The sequence below is a fragment of the Phyllobates terribilis genome, unplaced genomic scaffold (genome assembly GCF_046119375.1).
Source record: "Phyllobates terribilis strain yellow unplaced genomic scaffold, ASM4611937v1 Scaffold_70__1_contigs__length_7381418, whole genome shotgun sequence".
NCBI lineage: Eukaryota > Metazoa > Chordata > Amphibia > Anura > Dendrobatidae > Phyllobates > Phyllobates terribilis.
The window spans coordinates 6206220-6230836 of record NW_027362830.1 but is presented as its reverse complement, the minus strand read 5'-3'; the positions used below and the strand labels follow the sequence as shown (position 1 = coordinate 6230836).

Here is a 24617-nt window from a genome sequence, read left to right as displayed (position 1 = left end):
TATAATGCACAGCCCACACTCATACATGTAGTATAATGCACAGCCCACACTCTTACATGTAGTATAATGCACAGCCCATAGTCATCCATGTAGTATAATGCACAGCCCACACTCTTACATGTAGTATAATGCACAGCCCACACTCTTACATGTGGTATAATGCACAGCCCATAGTCCATACATGTAGTATAATGCACAGCCCACACTCTTACACGTGGTATAATGCACAGCCCATAGTCCATACATGTAGTATAATGCACAGCCCACACTCTTACATGTGGTATAATGCACAGCCCATAGTCCATACATGTAGTATAATGCACAGCCCATACTCATACATGTAGTATAATGCACAGCCCATACATGTAGTATAATGCACAGCCCATACTCATACATGTAGTATAATGCACAGCCCATAGTCCATACATGTAGTATAATGCACAGCCCACACTCTTACATATAGTATAATGCACAGCCCACACTCTTATATGTAGTATAATGCACAGCCCATACTCATACATGTAGTATAATGCAGAGCCCATAGTCATCCATGTAGTATAATGTACAGCCCATACATGTAGTATAATGCACAGCCCATACTCATACATGTAGTATAATGCACAGCCCACACTCTTACATGTAGTATAATGCACAGCCCATACTCATACATGTAGTATAATGCAGAGCCCATAGTCCATACATGTAGTATAATGCACAGCCCACACTCATACATGTAGTATAATGCACAGCCCATAGTCATCCATGTAGTATAATGCACAGCCCATACATGTAGTATAATGCACAGCCCATACTCATACATGTAGTATAATGCACAGCCCACACTCTTACATGTAGTATAATGCACAGCCCATACTCTTACATGTAGTATAATGCACAGCCCATACTCTTACATGTAGTATAATGCACAGCCCATAGTCATCCATGTAGTATAATGCACAGCCCACACTCTTACATGTAGTATAATGCACAGCCCATACTCTTACATGTAGTATAATGCACAGCCCATACTCTTACATGTAGTATAATGCACAGCCCACACTCTTACATGTAGTATAATGCACAGCCCATACTCTTACATGTAGTATAATGCACAGCCCATAGTCCATACATGTAGTATAATGCACAGCCCATAGTCCATACATGTAGTATAATGCACAGCCCATAGTCATCCATGTAGTATAATGCACAGCCCATACATGTAGTATAATGCACAGCCCATACTCATACATGTAGTATAATGCACAGCCCATAGTCATCCATGTAGTATAATGCACAGCCCATACATGTAGTATAATGCACAGCCCATAGTCATCCATGTAGTATAATGCACAGCCCATACATGTAGTATAATGCACAGCCCATACTCATACATGTAGTATAATGCACAGCCCATAGTCATCCATGTAGTATAATGCACAGCCCATACATGTAGTATAATGCACAGCCCATACTCTTACATGTAGTATAATGCACAGCCCATAGTCATCCATGTAGTATAATGCACAGCCCATACATGTAGTATAATGCACAGCCCATACTCTTACATGTAGTATAATGCACAGCCCATACTCATACATGTAGTATAATGCACAGCCCATAGTCCATACATGTAGTATAATGCACAGCCCACACTCTTACATGTAGTATAATGCACAGCCCACACTCTTACATGTAGTATAATGCACAGCCCATACTCATACATGTAGTATAATGCACAGCCCACACTCTTACATGTAGTATAATGCACAGCCCACACTCTTACATGTAGTATTATGGCCAAGGGCACCGTGTAATCGCTGATTTAAAAAAACATAACATTATACTCACCTTCTCTCTGCTCCCTCGCCGCTCGGTGTCTTTTTTCTGGAGCTGCCGCTGACTTCAGCTGCAAGCGACAGGAGAGCATGATGTTACTTCCATGCGCCCCCTAATGGCGTACATGCCGATGTCAGCTGCTGGCCTCTGATTGGTCAGCAGCGTGTATTGTGGCACTTCAGCTGAATGTCAGTCCGAGAACACACATCCAGCTGAAGTAGGGGTCGGTCGCAGGAGCCACTGCGGTCATTAAGCCTCTCAATATAATGCTCTCATAGTACCTCTATTTCCCCACACCGTATAATGTTCTCACAGTACCACCATCCCCCCACATACAGTATAATGTTCTCACAGTACCGCCATCTTCCCACATACAGTATAATGTTCTCACAGTACCGCCATCCCCCCACATACAGTATAATGTTCTCACAGTACCGCCATCCCCCCACATACAGTATAATGTTCTCACAGTACCGCCATCCCCCCACATACAGTATAATGTTCTCACAGTACCGCCATCTTCCCACATACAGTATAATGTTCCCCCAGTACCACCATCCCCCCACATACAGTATAATGTTCTCACATTACCACCATCCCCCCACATACAGTATAACGTTCCCACAGTGCCACCATCCCCCCACATACAGTATAATGTTCCCACAGTGCCACCATCCCCCCCTCCGCATACAGTATAATGTTCCCACAGTGCCACCATCCCCCCACATACAGTATAATGTTCTCACAGTGCCACCATCCCCCCACATACAGTATAACACTTGGTTTTCTTTTTTTGGTGTTTTTCATGTAATATATGGAAGCCTACAGGAAAATGCTAAAAGAAACATAATATCCAGGAAAAAAACACTGTAGATGGAGACATTAGCATGAAATAACTGTCTTGTTCTCACAAACACGCTCTTATAAATGAGATCTAACGTGATAAAAGATTACAACCTGGGGAAGATGGGAAACATTCATACAGACGGTCGCTGATGATGTAGTCAGTGACGGACTCTGGCCAAATTAGTTTCTAGAGCCTTATTAGAAGATGAAGATGTCGTCCTCATCATGAAGTTGTTATTTCTCATGCCATGTGTAATGTATATGAGGAGAATTAGCGTTATGGAAGATGAGTCTATAAGAAACGTATTCAGCTGCCGACTCCGAGGAAGAAACTGCTTGTTGTCTGTGGCCTAAAATATAAAGGTTTTATTAGTACGTCAGGGACAAAAGCAGAATGTTGTTAAATAATAAAAACACCATTGCTGCTTGGGTTTCTGGGTGATTCTTACTGAAGCCGTGGCCAACTTAGCCAGTGATTGGAAGTATGGAGGAGATGTCTAAGTCAGCAATTCAACTTATGTTCCAGTCCATAAAAAACTAGAGAACACAACATCTACACATTCTATCTCCTGATATATTTCCCTTATTGTCTCCAGTAATTGTATTATTACACAGGATTCTTTATGATGTTACATCGCCTCATCTTCTTCTCATTCAGGTTTCTACAATATCAGATCCTCTCAGTGAAGATCTTCTATATAAGAGAATTTTTCTGAATCTCCTATCAAGGATGAACATGGACAGAGACAAGATGGCGGAGAGGATATTACACCTCACCCTAGAGATCCTCTTCCGGCTTACTGGAGAGGTGAGAGATTCTGATGACGTCACATTACATCATTCTTATCTATGGGAATAACAGATGGACAGAACTGGAGAGGTGAGGACTCTGGAAATGTCTGTAGTGAGATATATTTATATGTTTTTCTAAAACCAGGATTACATATTAGTGAAGACCTCTAGTGAGCGCTGTCAGGACCCTGTGTCTGAGGGATGGGGAAGACCCCTGAGCCCAATCACAGGGCCTCCATCTCACCCCTTCATACATGAGGACATCAATGACCAGAAGATCCTAGAACTCACCTACAAGATGATTGAGCTGCTGACTGGAGAGGTGACACTGCTGGGAATGCTGGGACATTATACAGTAACACTATGGAGGGATCGAGGGGATGACGGTATCATTGTTGTGTCAGGTTCCTATAAGGTGTCAGGATGTCGCCGTCTATTTCTCCATGGAGGAGTGGGAGTATTTAGAAGGACACAAAGAACTGTACAAGGACGTCATGGTGGAGGTTCCCCAGCCCCTCACATCACCAGGTAATAGACAGGACTAAGTACACACGGCCTATAATTATCTGTATGTAAAGAATGAATTCAGTCCTCTATGTGTTTCCTCCAGATCTATCCAGTAAGAGGACAACACCAGACAGATGTCCCCGTCCTCTTCTTCCACAGGACTGTAAACAAGAAGACCCCAATGTTCCTCAGGATCATCAGGTAGATGGAGAGAAGGTGTCATGAGATCTCCCCTATGATGTGTAGACGGCTGTGAAGGTCTTGTGTTCGGTCTTGTTTTATCCACCAGTATTATATGTTTTATACTTGTGTAATGAGAACGGTGGAGATGGCAGGATTAGAGCTGATCATAGATGGGACTTCTCCATCTGTTTGTGACTTATATATTTGTTTCAGGGTGAAGATCTGACACACATTAATACTACAGAGACATATGTGAGGGGTGATGAGCGGTGTAAAGAGGAGATTCCTACATATGACTACCCAGGTGAGTAGTGACCACTAATTGCAGAGAAGTCACAGATTTTACTCAGTCACCGGCTGTGGCTGGTTTACCGGTCATGTAGTCCGGCCGTATGACAATCGTGTGATCATCATTTTCCCTCTAGACCACAACATTCTCCTCCGTCCAAAAATTTTCACATAACTTTGTGTAATTGTAAAAGACCTTTTCTATAGAACTTACAACCTGGAGGATCCACCTACCCCCTGGGATTAGTAGACGCTGACCGTCACCTGCCGAGATCTGTAAACTATAAAGCCAAATGACAGCGTACGTAGAAAGTGCTGACAAGTGAGAAAATCACTTGAAGAAAAATATTCTGATGGACCTGTAAGAGAAAGCGGAGGGTGATGATGCTGTTGGCTTCCTAGATCCCTGATATCTTATTGGATGAATCTACCTTCTCTCCCTTCTGTGCGGCTGAATGTTCTCGTATGGTCCCTACAAGACCAGGTCCAGTCTTTCTGGCCAAACTTCACTTTTATGATCGACAACATTAAATGTGCAGTGAGGGCCAGGTGTGAATTTCTGTACAATAACAACGGAGTTTCCCTTTATCCTGACTTTTCAAACTATCTTCAAACAGGATTTTGATAAACTACATAAATAACATTACACCTGTGCCATGATATGTCTCTAAGCTGTGCGTGGCTGATGGCTGTAATATACATCTATTCACGCCTGCAGGAGATGTGGTGGCATGGCTCGAGCCCTGGTTTCATGGATTCACTCCACATCATAAATTACATTATGTTTTCAATCCTAAAGAATTCAGATTCCTGCATAATCTCTCCTGAAATGGGGGCACTAATACTTTCTCTACTCTCCTGGTCAGGACTCATCATACCTCCAATGGTCCACCATAAATGAGTGCGACTCCGGTTTAGTGTTGGAGCTCTCTCTTATATATACGTTCCTGTTGGTGATGTAACATATCTTTTATTCTGTCTTTTTTACAGGTTCATTCTCTATGATAGTTTGATTGTGGTGGGATCGGCCTGACTCACTTATGTGTCTCTGTAACTCCATGGTGGTCTTTAAAAGAAGGTCTCCATTACGTCTTCCCAATACCGAGCTCTAAATTTAAGACCCCTCATCTCTGCACTATTATAAAAAGTTCTACTTCAATATCTAATATTTCTTCTTGAAATTTATCTGACATAAAATATTGTCCCTTAGTTTAGATGATGAAGAGCCCCCGAGCCCCAGACTCTAATTACCCCAGAGAGGTTTCACCACTAGATACTCACTATTTACTGAGAAGACTGTTCAGTTCCATCATTTCAGTAGATGTGTTACTGTCTATACTCACAGTTTTTCATTACAGCAGTTCGTTCCCAAAATACTCTGATTTAACCCCTTCCTGCAGACAGTTTTTTGTTCCTAATCAGGTTCCATTTTTCAAATCTGACGTGTGTCACTTTCTGTGCTGATAACATTGGAATTCTTCACAAAGGATAATAGGAAACAAATGGACCTTACAAATTATTTCCAACTACTCTTGAATGTGACAATCCCCTATATACGGTTGTACACTACTGTCTGGGCACATGGCAGGGTAAGAAGGGAAGGAGCGCCATTTAGCTATTTGAATGCAGATCTTGCAGATCCCAGAGGAGATGGGACACAACATATGCAGAAACATTAATATGACAAAATGGCAGAAAACCAGAGCATTAGAAATCCCCATAAAGTGACTGCATTTTGGAAATTATAACCCTCAGTGAATTAATCTATAGGAGTAGTGACTATTGTGACTCCACGGCCACTTTCTGGACATTAGCTCGCAGTCGATGTTGGAGAGTAAAAATTGCACATTGGCCATTTTATTACCCAACACATAGTGTCCAGATTGTGCTCCAGGAGACACACACCGTAAATGAAGAGGGTTCTTCTCACTATAGTAATGCCAAATACATGGATGATAAATGTGGTTTGGGCGCACTACAAGGCTCAGAAGTGAGGGGGAGATCTGACTTTGGGAGAGTGGATATTGCTGGATTGGTTTATGGATGAGTAGAAGTTTTATTGGTATCATTTTCATCTACATAACATTGCTTGGTGGCTTCTTATTCCATATTTTGGAGGCAGAATGAACAAACAGTTGAACACCACGATCCAATGGTTCATCCTATGAAGTTTTCTATTAGACTGTGAATTGTCATTCACTGTCATTCTGTCAATAAGTTGTGATTTCTACAGACATTTTAAGTATAAATGTTCAAAAATATAAATTTCAAGGATGTTTTATTCAAAATTAATAATTGTTTTTTTTTCTTGGCAGATGACTATACCAGGAGATCAGAGGGACAGGAGATTTTTATATCAGATGATCTTGAGATCCCACGGGATACAATTGAAGTAAATGCCATTACTCCAGATATACCATCATCCCTTCACAGCAAAGATTTGTCATCTGATCCTATGAAACAGGTCCTGTCTACTGATTCATTACCGACTACTAAGGAAAGTCAAAATAAAAAAATAAGAATTGAAGAACGAACTGCTCCTAAAGCAAAGAAGCTATTTTCACTTTCAGAAAATAGAAATAGTTTTACCCTCGAAAAGTCTATAAGTCAAAAAATACACACAGTGGACAATAGATATTCTTGTTCCAAATGTGGGAGATGTTTTAACCGTAAATCAGTTTTGGTTGATCACCAGAGAACTCACACAGGGGAGAAGCCTTTTTCATGTTCAGAATGTGGGAAATGTTTTAACCGGAAATTCGATCTTGTTAGACATCAGATAATTCACACAGGGGAGGAGAAGCCTTTTTCATGTTCAGAATGTGGGAAATGTTTTTACCATACATCAGCTTTGGTTAAGCACCAGAGAACTCACACAGGGGAGAAGCCTTTTTCATGTTCAGAATGTGGGAAATGTTTTTACCATAAATCATTTTTGGTTAAGCACCAGAGAACCCACACAGGGGAGAAGCCATTTTCCTGTTCTGAATGTGAGAAATGTTTTAACCAGAAATCAGATCTTGTTAGACACCAGAGAATTCACACAGGAGAGAAGCCATTTTCATGTTCGGAATGTGGGAAATGTTTTAACAATAAACCAGCTTTGGTTACGCACTGGAGAACTCACACAGGGGAGAAGCCTTTTTCATGTTCAGAATGTGGGAAATGTTTTAACCTTAAATCAGGTTTAATTAGGCACCAAAGAACTCACACAGGGTAGAAGCCTTTTTCCTATTCTTTTTTTTTTTTTTTAATCCAATAAATTTTGTTCATTAGTTTGTTTTTTTTTTACAAAAGAAGAAACCAGTATATACAATAATAAAATAACATACATGCATCTCTCCGATATATCCTTTCAGCTTGCCCATTACCGTCTGATAACTTGCAGTTACTATATCTTACAATTAACATTCCACATTCTTGAAATCTCTTATTAGCATAATATTGTAATAAGCATTATAATCCTCTACACATATAGGTGTGCTATATTACCCAGACCACATGTTAAGGAATTCCAATACACAATGAAACATTAGACCTCGTCAATGCCTCCCTTCCTCCATAAGTCAAATTGTCTCCAGCAATAACCCCCTTGATGGCATTCCAGGTGTATCCAACCATAAGTCTCGTATTTTCTCAAATTTATTCATTGAGTTTCATTTTTTATATACCCCTTTTTCTAATCTGATAATATTATTTATCCTATTTTTGAGTTCACTAACTTCTGGGGGTGAGGGGTTAATCCATTTGGATGCAATATGTTTCCTAGTTTGAAATAAAATATGTGAAATCCCTATTGAAATTGGGTCAAATTCCATATAATCTTCTAATATACCTAATAGGCATTTTTTGGGTCTGGTTGAATATCTATTTTATATACCTTCTTTATAATAGACAGAACTTTCCAGCATTTACCTGACTCCCGGCATTCCCATAGCGTATGTAATAGGCCCGCAGCATCCATTTTACATCTTGGACATTCAGCATCAGTCCGGTATCCTCTGTTACATAGGAATCTTAGTATTTCCCTTCTCTAATACCAACTTAACAAAAGTATTATGTTTTACCCAAAAGGGAGTCCATTTTGATTGTGCATTAAATGAATGCCGAAACTGTAAATATCTATAAAATTGTTTGTCAACCCAAATCCCCCCTTTAATTGATCAAAGCACTTAAGTATCCCTTCAGACAATATGTTTTATATCGTATATACCGTATTTTTCGGACTATAAGATGCACTTTTTTCCTTCAAAATTTTGGAGGAAAGTAGGGGGTGCATCTTACAGTCCGAATGTGGCTTATAAATAATACTCTGGCTGGTTGAGGAGCGGGGCACAGGAGGCAGGAGCCGCCTGCTGCAGCCTACACTGTGCTCGGTGCTAATGAAAATGACTATTCACTGCTCCCCACGCCCATGGGGGTGAATATTCATGGTCTTTAGTAGCGGGCACACGCGATCGCTCAGCAGCAGTATCCGCGCTGCGGCTACACTGTGTGCCGGCTATTAAGGAGAATGAAGTCACAGCTCCCCATGCATACAGTTCCGGTGTGGGGAGCAGTGACTATTCCCGCAGCTCATCTCACCTTGTGAGGGCGCATGGCAGTGAGATCAGCTGCTGGTAGACAGGATTCAGCGATGGAGCAGAGGGGAGGAAGGTGAGTAGAAGTGTTTTTTGTTTTCTTTTTGCAGCGTGATGGAGATAAGGGTTGCCATGCATACCAGGAAGAGGGACGAGGAGTGCCATGCATGCCAGGAAGAGGGATGAGGGGAGCCATGCTTACCAGGAAGAGGGACGAGGGGTGCCATGCATACCAAGTAGAGGGATGAGGGGGACCATGCATACCAGGAAGAGGGATGAGGGGGGGTCATGCATACCAGGAAGAGGGATGAGGGGGACCATATATAGATGGATAAGGATGAGGGGGGCCTTGCATTCCAGGATAGGGATGAGGGGTGCCATGCATACTAGGATAGCGATGAGGGGGCCATGCATACCAGGAAGGGGGATGAGTGGTGCCATGCATACCAGGAAGAGGAACGTGGGGGGCCTTGCATACCAGGATAGGGTTGAAGGGTGCCATGCATAGCAGGATAGGGATGAGGGGGCCATGCATACGAGGAAGGAGGATGAGGGGTGCCATGCATACCAGGAAGAGGGACAAGGGGTTCCATGCATACCAGGAAAAGGAACGAGGGGGGCCTTGCATACCAGGATAGGGATGAGGGGTGCCATGCATACCAGGATAGGGATGAGGGGGCCATGCATACCAGGAAGAGGGACAAGGGGTGCCATGCATACCAGGAAGAGGGATGAGGGGGCCATGCATACCAGGATAGGGATGAGGGGGGCCTTGCATACCAGGATAGGGATGAGGGGTGCTATGCATACGAGGATAGGGATGAGGGGTGCCATGCAAACGAGGATAGGAACGAGGCATCCCATGCATATCAGGATAGGGATGAGGGGGGCCTTGCATACCAGGATAGGGATGAGGGGTGCCATACATACGAGGATAGGGATGAGGGGTGCCATGCAAACGAGGATAGGAAAGAGGCATCCCATGCATACCAGGATAGGGATGAGGGGGGCCTTGCATACCAGGATAGGGATGAGGGGGCCATTCATACCAGGAAGGGGGATGAGGGGTGCCATGTATACCAGAATAGGGATAAGGGGTGCCATGCATACCAGGATGGGGATGAGGGGTGCCATGCATACTAGGATGGGGATGAGGGGTGCCATGCATAACAGGATGGAGGGGTGCCATGCATACCAGGAAGAGGGATGAGAGGGGCCTTGCATACCAACAGGGATTCGGAGTGCCATGCATACCAGGATAAGGATGAGGGGTGCCATGCATACCAGGATAGGGATGAGGGGGCCATGCATACCAGGATAAGGATGAGGGGTGCCATGCATACCAGGATAGGGATGAGGGGGCCATGCATACCAGAAGGGGGATGAGGGGTGCCATGCATACCAGGAAGGGGGATGAGGGGTGCCATGCATACCAGGAAGAGGGACGAGGGGTGCCATGCATACCAGGAAGAGGGACGAGGGGTGCCATGCATACCAGGAAGAGGGACGAAGGGGTGCCATGCATACCAGGGGTGCCATGCATACCAGGAAGAGGGACTAGGGGTGTCATGCTTACCAGGAAGAGGAATGAGGGGTGCCATGCTTACCAGGAAGAGGGATGAGCGGGGCCATGTATACCAGGAAGAGGGATGAGCAGGGCCATGCATACCAGGAAGAGGGATGAAGGGTGCCATGCATACCAGGATAAGGATGAGTGGTGCCATGCATACCAGGATAGGGATGAGGGGGTCATGCATACCAGGAAGAGGAATGAGGGGTGCCATGCGTACCAGGAAGAGGGATCAGTGGTGCCATGCTTACCAGGAAGAGGGATGAGCGGGGCCATGCATACCTGGAAGAGGGATGAGAGGGGCCATTTATACAAGGATATGGATGAAGGGTGCCATGCATACCAGGATAGGGATGAGGGGTACCATGCATACCAGGATAGGGATGAGGGGGTGCATGCATACCAGGATGGGGATGAGGAGTGCCATGCATACTAGGAAGAGGGATGCCATGCATACCAGGAAAAGGGATGCCATGCATACCAGGAAAAGGGATGCCATGCATACCAGGATAGGGATGATGGGGGCCATGCATACCAGGATAGGGATGAGGGGTCTCATGCATACGAGGATAGGGATGAGGGGGTCCATGCATGCAAGGATAGGGATGAGGCATGCCATGCATACCAGGATAGGGATGAGGGGTGCCATGCATACGAGGATAGGGATGAGGGGGGCCATGCATGCCAGGATAGGGATGAGGCATGCCATGCATACCAGGATAGGGATGAGGGGTGCCATGCATACGAGGATAGGGATACGGGGGGGGCATGCATCCCAGTATAGGGATGAGGGGTGCCACACATACCAGAAATGGGGGTGAGAGGTGCCATGTATACCAGGAAGAGGGACGAGGGGTGCCATGCATACCAGGAAGAGGGACTAGGGGTGCCATGCTTACCAGGAAAAGGGATGAGGGGGGCCTTGCATACCAGGATAGGAATGAGGTGGGCCTTGCATACCAGGATAGGGATGAGGGGTGCCATGCATACAAGGATAGGGATGAGGGGTGCCATGCATGCCAGGATAGGGATGAGGGGGCCATGCATACCAGGATGGGAATGAGGAGTGCCATGCATACCAGGAAGAGGGATGCCATTCATACTAGGATGGGGATGAGGGGTGCCATGTATACTAGTATGGAGGGGTGCCATACATACCAGGGTGAGGAGTGTCATGCATACCAAGATGGAGGGTGTCATACATACGAGGATGAGGGGTATCATGCATGCCAGGATGAGGGGTGCCTTGCATGCCAGGATAGGGATAAGGAAGGGGTACCATACATACCAGGGCTGTGGAGTTGGTAAGCCAAACCTCCGACTATGACTCCTCAATTTCCATGACTATGACTCCTCAATTTCCATGACCACGACTCCGACTCCCTCATACATGGCTCATGTTTAAGTGATGAATTTACTGTAGCACAGATTAATCTCAGCTAAAAGTCCAGACCCTTAGATCAGGAATAGGACAGACATTTATAGGACATTTCATAACTTTCCCAAATTCTTATGAAAAAATATTCCACACAAACTGCATTGAACTACTGTACCCAATTTATTATATATCGGGTCCATTTTATTCCGACTCCACCAAAATGGGCTCCGACTCCACAGCCCTGATGCATACCAGGATGGAGGGGTGCCATGCATACCAGGATAGGGCATTGGGGTGTCACGCAGAATAGGAAGGGGGGCATATACAGTATACCAGGATGGGTGATATTAACAGAATTGGGTGACATTACCGCTATAACATTGTCAGCAGCAGACTCCCTCCCCCATAACAGTGCATCATGACCACATTTTTTGCTTACATTTTTTTTCTATTTTCCTCCTCGAAAACCTAGGTGCGTCTTATGGTCCGGTGCATCTTATAGTCCGAAAAATACAGTATACCTTTATCCATCCAACTGCGAAATCCCTCTAATTTATAGGACTCAGCATATTTATTATTAAACCATATCTATAATATAAGGCGGGATGCGTGTCTCTGTCTGAAGCCTCTATAGACTGCGCATGCGTGATTCGCAGTCTGGCTCCAGAGAGAAGCAGGCATCCAGCCGTTACAGGTAAGAGGAGTATATGGTGCTGGAGATCACGGTATGCATAGACACTGAATGTATACCGCGATCTCCGGCGCCATGCATATACCAGGATTGTGGGGTGAGGGGTACCACACATAACAGGATTGTGGGGTGAGGGGACCATGCATATACCAGGATTGGGGGGTGAGGGGTACCACACATAACAGGATTGTGGGGTGAGGGGACCATGCATATATCAGGATTGGGGGGTGAGGGGTACCACACATATCAGGATTCGGGGTGAGGGGTGCCACGCATACCAGGATTGGGGGTGAGGGGTGTCACGCATAAGAGGATTGGGGGTGAGGGGTACCACGCATACCAGGATTGGATGGTGGGGACAGGATGGGGGCAGCACAAATACAAGGAGGGGGGCAGCACATACCAGCATGGGAGACCATATACCAATAAAAATGCTCGCCACCCGGGCGTAGAACAGGTTCAATAGCTAGTAGGTGTATATTCACTGCAGTCTCCTATTTCCATTATATGGTTACCCCTATCCCAGACCTTGTAGAGAGTAGAGCAGGTGTAGGGTATATTGATTTCTTGTGCTCGAGGTCATTCAGTTCAACTATATGAATAGGAATATTCCACGGTGTTCCTGAGGTAATTAACCCCTTAATATTATTAGGGTTTGCAGCGCTATGTCACCCACCCAAATGTTGCAGTTGCGCTGCAGTATAATATATTAGTGCATTAGGAATCGCCAATCCACCAGATTCCTTGTCACTTTGTAGATATTCACATTTTATCCTAGCCGATTTATTTTTCCACATAAGAGAATGAAACTTGCTATGAATTTTCTGAAAATCGGAATTATGGATCCAAATAGGGGCATTATGCAGAATGTATAAGAGTTGGGGCATCAATATCATTTTTAATACGTTCCCTCTTCCTACAGCCGATCATGGTAATCTGCACCAAGCATCGATTATCTTTATAAACTTTTCCAGAAGAAGAAATAGATTCAGTGCAATGTAATCCTGAGTTCTTTTTGTTATAGTTATACCCGGTATTAGAATTTCTCAACCGTTTGTATTCGTGTATGTTCTAATATGCTCGAATTAGGGATATCATCAAATGGTGGAATAACCGACTTATCCCAATTAATGGACAGTCCTGACCATTCACCAAACTCTCCAATAATGATCGGAATAGGTTCAATAGACTTCTGGATATCACCTACAGTGTATATACAGTACAGACCAAAAGTTTGGACACACCTTCTCATTTAAAGATTTTTCTGTATTTTCATTACTTTGAAAATTGTACATTCACACTGAAGGCATCAAAACTATGAATTAACACATGTGGAATTATATACTTAACAAAAAAGTGTGAAACAACTGAAAATATGTCTTTTATTCTAGGTTCTTCAAAGTAGCCACCATTTGCTTTGATAACTGCTTTGCACACTCTTGGCATTCTCTTGATGAGCTTCAAGAGGTAGTCACCGGAAATGGTCTTCCAACAATCTTGAAGGAGTTCCCAGAGATGCTTAGCACTTGTTGGCCCTTTTGCCTTCACTCTGCGGTCCAGCTCACCCCAAACCATCTCGATTGGGTTCAGGTCTGGTGACTGTGGAGGCCAGGTCACCCCATCACTCTCCTTCTTGGTCAAATAGCACTTACACAGCCTGGAGGTGTGTTTGGGGTCATTGACAATAAATGATGGTCCAACTAAACGCAAACTGGATGGAATAGCATGCCGCTGCAAGATACTGTGGTAACCATGCTGGTTCAGTATGCCTTCAATTTTGAATAAATCCCCAACAGTGTCACCAGAAAAGCACCCGCACACCATCACACCTCCTCCTCCATGCTTCACAGTGGAAACCAGGCATGTAGAGTCCATCCGTTCACCTTTTCTGCATCGCACAAAGACACGGTGGTTGGAACCAAAGAGCTCAAATTTGGACTCATCAGACCAAAGCACAGATTTCCACTGGTCTAATGTCCATTCCTTGTGTTCTTTAGCCCAAACAAGTCTCTTCTGCTTGTTGCCTGTCCTTAGCAGTGGTTTCTTAGCAGCTATTTTACCATGAAAGCCTGCTGCACAAAGTCTCCTCTTAACAGTTGTTGTAGAGATGTGTCTGCTGCTAGAACTCTGTGTGGCATTGACCTGGTCTCTAATCTGAGCTGCTGTTACCCTGCGATTTCTGAGGCAGGTCACTCAGACAAACTTATCCTCAGAAGCAGAGGTGACTCTTGGTCTTCCTTTCCTGTGGCGGTCCTCATTGTGAGCCAGTTTCTTTGTAGCGCTTGATGGTTTTTGCAACTGCACTTGGGGACACATTCAAAGTTTGCCCAATTTTTCGGACTGACTGACCTTCATTTCTTAAAGTAATGATGGCCACTCATTTTTCTTTACTTAGCTGATTTTTTCTTGCCATAATACAAATTCTAACAGTCTATTCAGTAGGACTATCAGCTGTGTATCCACCTGACTTCTGCACTACACAACTGATGGTCGCAACCCCATTTATAAGGCAAGAAATCCCACTTATTAAGCCTGACAGGGCACACCTGTGAAGTGAAAACCATTTCCGGTGACTACCTCTTGACGCTCATCAAGAGAATGCCAAGAGTGTGCAAAGCAGTCATCAAAGCAAAAGGTGGCTACTTTGAAGAACCTAGAATATAAGACATATTTTCAGTTGTTTCACACTTTTTTGTTAAGTATATAATTCCACATGTGTTAATTCATAGTTTTGATGCCTTCAGTGTGAATGTACAATTTTCAAAGTCATGAAAATACAGAAAAATCTTTAAATGAGAAGGTGTGTCCAAACTTTTGGTCTGTACTGTATATCAGTAAATCGTCAGCATAGAGTGAAACTTGTTCATCTAAGTTACCATATTTAAAGCCTACAATATCCGGACCAGCACATAACATACAGGCCAAAGGTTCAATGGCGATCGCGTAAAGGAGGGGAGACAGGGGACATCCCCGCCGTGTGCCCCTCCCCAACACGATTGAAGCAGATAAGAGACCATTTGTTCTTATTTTAGCCTGAGGTCCAGAGTACAAAACCTGTATGTATGATAGGAATTTGGGACCGACCCCAAACCTTTTAAGAACCTCGCAAAGGTATTTCCATTCTACGCTATCGAATGCTTTAGCCGCATCGAGAGAAAGAATAGCTTTATGCCCCATTATTACATCTGATTTCTGAATATTCAAAAAAAAGCCGTCGTAAATGTTTTGCTGTGGACCAGTCTGGCATAAAGCCTGATTGATTCTGATGAATAATCTCCATAATAATGCGAAATAATCTATTTGCCAGGGCCTTTGCAATTATTTTAGTGTCTACCTATAGAAGAGCAATGGGATGATATGACTCGGGGTGCAGCGGGTCTTTCCTTGGTTTCAAAAGGGCCACTACAATAGTGTCATTGATAGATTTTGGTATGTGACCCGATTCTAATGCTTGATTAAAAGTATCTAATAGTTTAGGGATTAGGAGATTCTTATATTTTTAAAAAAATTCACATGACAGTCCATCAGAGCCAGGCGCCTTTCCATTAGCAAGGGACTGTAATGCATCCTCAAGTTCAGACATTGTCAGTGGGTTTTCTAGGTAGGACCTACTTTCCTCTTTAAACTTTAGGTAATTTTATATCATCAAGAAACCATCCAAGTTCATCCTCATTAGCTCCAAATCTTGATTCATAAATATTAGAATAGTAAGTATGAAAGGCATTGAGCACATTATTGTTTCCCATTATGGTATCTCCATTTTCCATAATCAACTGAGCGACATCAGATGGACCCTCCTGTGATTTAACTATGGTAGAAAGAAGATGCTCCACACTTTCCCCCTGTTAAAAATACTTTTGCTCTGTAAAGAACTGCGTGTTTTCCGCCTTAGAGATAAGATGATCATGAAATAATCTCTGAGCTGCTTCCAGCTCTCACCCATTACCAGCTGATGGGTTTAGGATGTATTGCACCTCAGTCTGTTGCTCCCCATTTTGGAGATCTTGTATGACTTCTTTACTTTTAGCTTTGTATCTAATAATATCTCCTAAGTGTTCCTATAACATACGCCTTCATGGCATCCCACATTATTATTATTATTATTATGTTTTTAAACATATTTTATTGGTTTTATTGTAAAGATAATTCAAAACACATCCAACCATAAACACAAGAAAAAATCAATCCAAATGGGTCTTTCTGTTGATTCTTGAGCTTTCAGCCATACGTTGTGACACATACCAATCCGTCCTTTCTAATTTGTTCGTATTCTCATCCTCCTTCCTTTCCCTGATCTACATGCTATAATCTTTGTCTAACCATTTCACACCTTTATGCAAGTTGGTTTCTCATTATGTGTTCTAATATCAATTACTTTTCCCAATAGATTGTTATGTATCATACAATATTTACAGTATCAAGTGTTGGGTCTTGTAGGGGTTTTCCTAGGGACCCTCTCAGTTTCTCAGTGTGATACCAAACAGAGTTAAGAAAGGACGTTACAATATGTGTGATTTCTTCTTGATTACAGTGTTTTTCAATAAAAGTTTTCCATTTCACAAAGTATTTGCTCGTGAGTTTCTTATTTTTTTCTGGATTGAAGGTTCCAATCAACAGAACCAAAACATATAATAATGGGGGATCTTAAAACGAAAAAAGGAAGTTCTTCATTTATCTCTAGGCCAGTACTGAAACAATATCATCATAAGAGGGAGTTGTGTTTTAAAGTTCAACATTTTTTCAATGAATAGAATAGCCCACCAGAAGATGCGTAATTTTGGACACAGCGAAAGCCCATGTAATAAGTCTAAAGAAGGGGTTTTACATTTAGGACAATAAGTAATTCTATCAGGTTTAAGGGGCGTTTTGGGGAGAACAAAGGCGTATCTTCCTTTATGAATGATCTTAAAATGGGTTTCCCTCCATATCTGATTAGTTATTGCTTTTCAGGGGGTTTTTTCCCAACCTTCTCTTAAGTCTACTCTAATGCCTTGATCATTAAATTGTTTCTCCCAGTGTTTGAAAAAAATTTCAAGATTTACTCCCAACATCACATCCCTCATTGCATTGTATAAGAAAGAGATAGATGATGACGTTCTCGTGGCCTTCACTAAGCAATCAGTCATTAGTAGTAATTTATTGGTCAACCATGACAGCACCACTAGAGAGGGTCCGCCCATCAAGGACAGGAAACCTACAGGCTTAAAATGGGCGGCAACCCTCTCTGCCTCAGTTGGCTTCCTGTCCTTGATGGGGAACCTGTGGCAGGCTTACCTGTCGAAGATTGAAAATTCCAGCTGGCTGTCCGGGCTGGCTCTGGATCCTGGCTATGGTGCGCCCAGGGGGATGTCACCGTAGCTAGTGGAGGAACTGTTGAGCAGCGCCCCTGTCTGGGGTTTTGCAGCTCCAGCGTCATGGCTGTGGCTTCCGGGATCCATGGTTCGGCTACTGCGCGCCTCAGGACTTGTCTGAGAGTAGAGGGCGCGGCATGATGATGCGTTGGGCGCCCCTGGCAGTCACGTGACCGGACCCGGAAGTGCTGGTCATGTGCGGCCAGAGTGCCGGGGAGCACAAGTTTTTTGCCTTCTGACCACTTCAGGTGACGCTCCCGCTGGGCAGCGCATCTGCTAACAGATGGGGGCGGAGAAATTTAAAAAAACAAAAAAACAAAAGGGGGGCTGGTGCACCTATAAATTAGGTCTTGCACCATAGCCCTGTGCTTCCCAGCTACTTCTGACCCATATTCTAAATGGAGACAGAGTGAGCAGCAACAGCAGCAACCATAACCATTTCAGCGGCTGCTTGGGAAGCTCCAGGAGAAATGGCACATTGGGGTGAGCGGAGGTAACCGGACCTCAGAAAGGCGTGGATCTGCAAGCAGGTCCAATCACCTTAGCTCCAGCAGGATGGATGAATCTGCAGCCAGGGATGATACCTAGGCTATGAAAGATCCTTCCTTCAAACCGGTACCAGCCATCTGAGTCTTATGGGTAAGTGATCTTCGAGAAAGTTCACTTAATAATAGGGTGTCCCTTCTTCTTGTCTATCTTTTACTAGGGGAAGAAGTGCGTCACCGAAACTAGGCACAAGGAATGTGCATTGTGTAAAGCCCTGTTAGCGGACTCATACCCAAAAAGGCTGTGTCAGTCCTGTATCAACCAGACTCTGGCAGACGAGACCCCTAGTTTTTCATCAGAATTAAAATCCTTGGACAAGTCAGAGATCTGCAAGGCCCTCTCTAAAAAAAGAAAGAGGAAGGAGGTTTAGGATTGGGAGGGTTCCCCGGCTTCGGACGTCCCCATCCCATCAGACTATGAGGAAGAGTCTGATCGCTCTTCTTCCTCATCCTCGTCCTCAGATAGTGGGGCTGGGCAACACTGTTTCCCATTAAATGAGATTGATGGTCTGGTTAAAGCTAGACCAGAGAAACCTGTCCAAGACGTCATGTTTAGGGGCCTAGAACAATGGAAAAGAAAATGTTTTCCGGTTCATGATAGGGTTCAGAGCTTGATACAAAGAGAGAAGGAAAGACCTGATAGAAAGGGCTCTCTCCCCCTTTCCTTTAAAAGGAAATACCCCTTTGAGGACTTGGCCGCATCCTCTTGGGAGAAAGCCCCAAGACTTAATGTGGCAATAACGAAAGCATCTAGGAAGTCATCTCTTCCCTTTGATGATATGGGAGCCCTCAAGTACCCTTTGGACATAGAAGCCGATACCTTTCTTAAGGGGACCTGGGAGACAACTGCTGGAGCCTTAAAGCTGGCGGTCGCAGCAACCTGTACCGCCAGGTCTCTGATGATATGGATGGAACAGCTTGAATTCCATATGAAAGATAGGATGCCTAGGAAAGATATATTGTCTAACATCCCACTGATGCAAGGAGCTGCTGCTTTCCTAGCGGACGCCTCGGCAGATTCAGCCATGTTGGTAGCAAGATCGGCTGCCCTGTCCAATGCGGCTCGTCGAGCTTTATAACTCAAGTGCTGGCCGGGTGATATCCAGGCCAGAACGAGACTGTGCTCTATCCATGCAAGGGAGATCATTTCTTTGGGCCGGCTCTAGATGAAATTTTGGACAAAGCAAGCTATGCGAAAAAGGGATTCCCTAATCTATCCATGTCTACCTATAGACACTCATTTCATAAAAGAAAATTTGTCTGTAAAAGACCGCAAAAAGATCAAGACAAGTGGGAGGATCCCAGGCCGAAAAGTAGAGGGCTTCTGTTCGGTTCTTCTTTCCAGGGACCCCGGAAGCTGAGTAAATGACTTGTAGCCCAGGTAAGGGAAAGTCTGTTTGTGCTTCTTACCTGCGTGGATGAATATTTCAGCCAGTAACTGGATCCTTGATCTGATAGGTTCGGGTCTGAGGTTTGAGTTCCAGGCGATCCCTCATGAGAGATTCATCTTGACCCCGGTCCGTTCATCTGAGAAAGAATAACTAGCCCGACAAAAAGAGGTGCTGGATTTAGTGCAGAAGGCAGTCCTGGTGGAGGTCCCAGCGTCAGAAAAAGGGTTGAGGTTCTACTCTCCCCTCTTCCTGGTTTCTAAACCTGACGGTTCCTTTACAGCTATCATTACCCTGAAAGCCCTAAATAGGTTCTTGAATGTTTGCACATTTAAAATGGAGTCTATTAGTTTGACAATAAGATTACTTTTTACTGGGTGTTACATGGTAGTATTGGATTTGAAGGATGCGTACTATCACGTTCCTACACATCAAGAATATCAAAGATACCTGAGGGTGACCATAATTATTTACTGAGAAATAAAACATTTTCAGTTCAGGGCCCTACCATTCGGTCTAGCCATAGCCCCTCGGGTGTTTACTAAAGTAGTGGCAGAAGTTATGGCTCATATCCAGGAACAAGATATTCTAATTATTCCTTATCTGGATGATTTTTTAGTGGTAGGGAATTCGGCCTACCAATGTAAAGAACACCTAAAGGAGGTGATGTCCATCCTTAATAATCTGGGCTGGGTGCTGAAGTTAGAAAAATCCAGATTGGTCCCCTCAAGGATTCAACAATTTTTAGAAATTATGCTGGATTAGGTAGCTCAAAAATGTTACTTTCCGGAAACTAAAATACAAAGGATTAAGAGCCAGGTGAAGAAACCATTGCCAATCCGGTCTTGTCCTTTAGAGGAGCAATGTCCCTGTTTAGGTACCCTCACGCCGTGTTTCCCAGGGTTTTTATGGGCACAAAATCGTTCCAGGGTTTTGCAGTGGGATGTGTTGCATAATGAAGTTTCTCTTAGAGGGCGCTTAGAAGGAATTTTCTCTTTATCACCTCGGTCAGTGAAAGCCTTACAATGGTGGCAAGATGAGGTAAATCTATCCTGAGGGGTTTCCTGGGCACCCAAAGTTGCTAGGATAAATCACTACCTACGCTAGTCCCAGGGGGTGGGGAGCCCATTTGGGGGATATGGTGATTCAGGGTACCTGGTCAGATAACGAGAAGAACCTTTCCTCCAATGCAAAAGAACTTCTGGCAGTGGATAAGGCAGCGAATAGTTTCTTAAGGCCCCATCACACTTAGTGACGCAGCAACGATCCCGACAACGATACGACCTGTCAGGGATCGTTGCTGCGTCGCTATGTGGTCGCTGGTGAGCTGTCAAACAGGCAGGCTCACCAACGATCAGGGGAGCAGCGACATCGTGGAAAGAATCTTTCAACGATGTCCTGCTCCTGGTTACGAGCCTGCTGAAGCAGGAGCCGGCTGGTAACCATGGTAAACATCGGGTTACTAGGGGCACACGCGCACCTAGTAACCCGCTGTTTATCATGGTTACCACTCTGCTACAGTGAGCGGGAGGTTACCGCTCACTTTAGCAGGCTCGTAACCATGATAAACAACGGGTTACTAGGTGCGCGTGTCCCCATAGTAACCCGATGTTTATCATGGTTACGAGCCTGCTAAAGTGAGCGGTAACCTCCCTCTCACTGTAGCAGAGTGGTAACCATGATAAACAACGTGTTACTAGGTGCGTGTGTGCCCCTAGTAACCCGATGTTTACCATGGTTACCAGCCTGATCGCAGCTCCCGCTGGTCACACACAGCGATGTGTGCTGACCAGCGGGAGGGCAACGACCAAAAAATGGTCCAGGACACTTTCCAGCGATCAGCGACTTCACAGCAGGGGCCTGATCGTTGCAAAGTGTCACACATAGCGACATCGCTGGTGAGGTCGCTGTTGCGTCACTAAAACCGTGACACAGCAGCGATCTCGCTAGCGATCTCGCTATGTGAGACGGGGGCTTGAGTCTCCCTCCAAGGTCAAAATGTTAAGGTTCTCTCAGATAATCAAGTTACAGTAGCTTATGTGTGTAACAACGTGTCCCTCCCCCGGCCTGTGTTCCTGGACTGCAATGTAATCATGCCTGGGTCAACATCTAGTGGGGGATTCGGTCTTTGTTCTTTTCAGGATAGGACTCATCCAATATAAGCCTGTGGCTTCTGGAAACTTCTCAAGGTAGCCTTATGTTCAAAATAGGTGGTACCCCTCCCCCATCGATGGGCTGATCCCAGGATACAGAACAATAGACACATGGTTTTGGCCAGTTAGTTGGGTGCTGCCGTGCAAAGGGCTAGGATCTTACGCTGAGGCGAGATCCTGGTGCCTGTGTGTGGATGGTTAGAAGCTGCCACATGGGATTGTGTTGTGTCCCTCATCTGTTGGATCCATCAAACTCATCGCAGGATTATTTCTACCTTTTCCCTGGCGTTCGATTGCCGGGTGGCGCCCCCGGAACAGTTCCCCTTTTGGTGTGGACTCATTGTGGACTCTAAGGAACAATATTGATATTTGATGTTCTATGTTCCCTGCCTCACTAAATCTTGTTGGATTGATCATCGGCCTGGTGTCCCTTCTTGCTCTGTCACACACCCCGTCACAAACTGGTTGGCCACCATGGGATCAGAGCAGAAGGAATGGAGGACAGCGGCCCATCAACATCTGGAACCAGAAACTCAGGATACAGGAACTGGACTGTGTTGAGCCTACAAACAAAGGCCTGTGAATTTGGAGTCGGTTACAAAGGACTGTCCAAGGAGCAATTAATTGAGGCTTTGGAAGAAGCATGGCACCGAGGAAGGATTTCCACAGCAAGGGGAGGAAAGACGGGAGCTGGAGGTAAATACCCAAAAAGTCAGTGGATTGTGTGGTATGAAGAGGAGATGGCATTGCTTGGAGATGAGGCCACCATAGAAGATAAGAGGGAGGCCATCCGCACAGCTAAGGAGAGTCAGCGCATGGTGGAAGCAGAAGCAGCTAGAAGCTCCAGACAGACTGTAACCACAGCACCCACCACGAGGGAATTCCCAAGAGTGGAGTGTCCCGTAAGGACTTCAAGCCATTTAATGAGGCTGCATGCGACATTGAGGGCTTCTTCCAGGACTTTGAACATCAATGTCGATTAATGTAAGTCCTGGAAAGGGAGCTAGTCAGACATCTAGTGGGGCTCTTAGAGGGGGGGAGCTGCTGAGGCTTATAGAGCTATGGACTCTCAGTGGAACAAGCTGCTGCTCTAGCTGATGAGGTTCTCACCATCAAACCTCAGTGGAAAAAACTACTAGCCAGTGAGAAGAAAACTACCAGCTCTCCAACATTGTCGGCCTTCAATGTTCACCGTCCCACTAGACTACCAACTTATGGGGGACCCCGTGTGAATGTGCCTCCCATTAATCCTGCCTCCTCTTTGGGAATACGACGTGGAGAAAAAATCAAAGAACGCAGATGTTATGGACGTGGGCAGCCTGGTCATCTGCAAGCCACCTGTCCAGGTGTTCAGAGGCCGAACAGCTACAAACCACCTTTTCCTGTCCATTATCTAGAGACACCTTCAACAGGAGAAGAGCTGGATTCACCCCCTGATGATTTGCCAAGTGACTCTGATATATTGGCTCCCCTACCAGGAGTCTATGGGGTGCGAGCCACAGCCACATGTTCGTCTACATCTACAGGAGGTCGTGCTAGATGGCCAAAAAGTTGTTGGCTTTCGTGACACTGGGGCTTTTCTCACCATAGCCGATCCTTGAATAATTCAACCAGAAGCAATTCAAAAGGGGCCAGGAATTGTCATTGAATTGGCTGGAGGTACTCAGAGATATATTCCAAGAGCGAGTGTGACCCTGGATTATGGCTTTGGGGCAAAACAATGCCTGAATGGTGTGATGAGCGGCCTTCCTGCAGACGTTCTTCTAGGAAACGATGAGGGGAATCTTCAATGTGACTTTGTTGGTGCGGTAACTCAAAGTCAAGCCAAGAGAGCTGCAGATGTGGACGTGTCACCCTGTCAATGGAAGTAATGCCACCAGAACAGCCGTCACGGCCGGTGAGTGACTCTTCTTGTGGGGGATCATATGAGTGTCACTTGGGATAAAGTTCAGTTTAGACAAGAGGTAGAGACTGACCCCACCCTAGCTAGTTTTAGAACTCGGGCTGAAATAGGGCAGTTAGGGGAAAATGGGGAAAAAATTATCAGAGAAAATGGACTTCTATATCGGGTTACCAACCCTGACTCCATAGATAGACCCTGGACTTAGAGCAAACAGCTGATGTCCCTCAGAAATACAGAGTCTCCCTATTACACTTTGCTCATGACATTCCTACTGCTGGCCATCAAGGGAAAACCCGCACTGAGAGACGATTGACTCAAATTTTCTATTGGCCTGGGATTTCTCAGGCCGTGGAAATTTTTTCCGAACATGCGACATATGTCAGCGTAGAGGGCGACCAGGAAATCACCCAAAGGCACCCTTGCAACTGCTCCCTATAACAGAAGAACCCTTTCAAAGAGTAGCTGTCAATATCATTGGACCCCTGGCTAAACCAAGTAAATCTGGAAAGCAGTACATTCTTGCTGTTGTGGACTATGCCACCCAATATCCAGAAGCTGTGGCCTTGTCAAGTATTTCTGCAGCCAAGGTGGCCGAGGCCCTGGTTA

General features: G+C 44.8%; 1 protein-coding gene across 1 annotated transcript; it reads left to right on the top strand.

The window, feature by feature from the left end:
- Positions 1–4053: 4053 nt before the first annotated feature.
- LOC141194386 (uncharacterized) lies at positions 4054–8189 on the top strand. The gene is made up of 3 exons (XM_073662291.1): positions 4054–4182; positions 4378–4468; positions 6768–8189. Exons 1-3 carry the CDS (start codon positions 4054–4056, stop codon positions 7670–7672), a joined length of 1125 nt encoding a protein of 374 aa, XP_073518392.1. The 3' UTR covers positions 7673–8189.
- The last annotated feature ends 16428 nt before the right edge of the window (positions 8190–24617 follow it).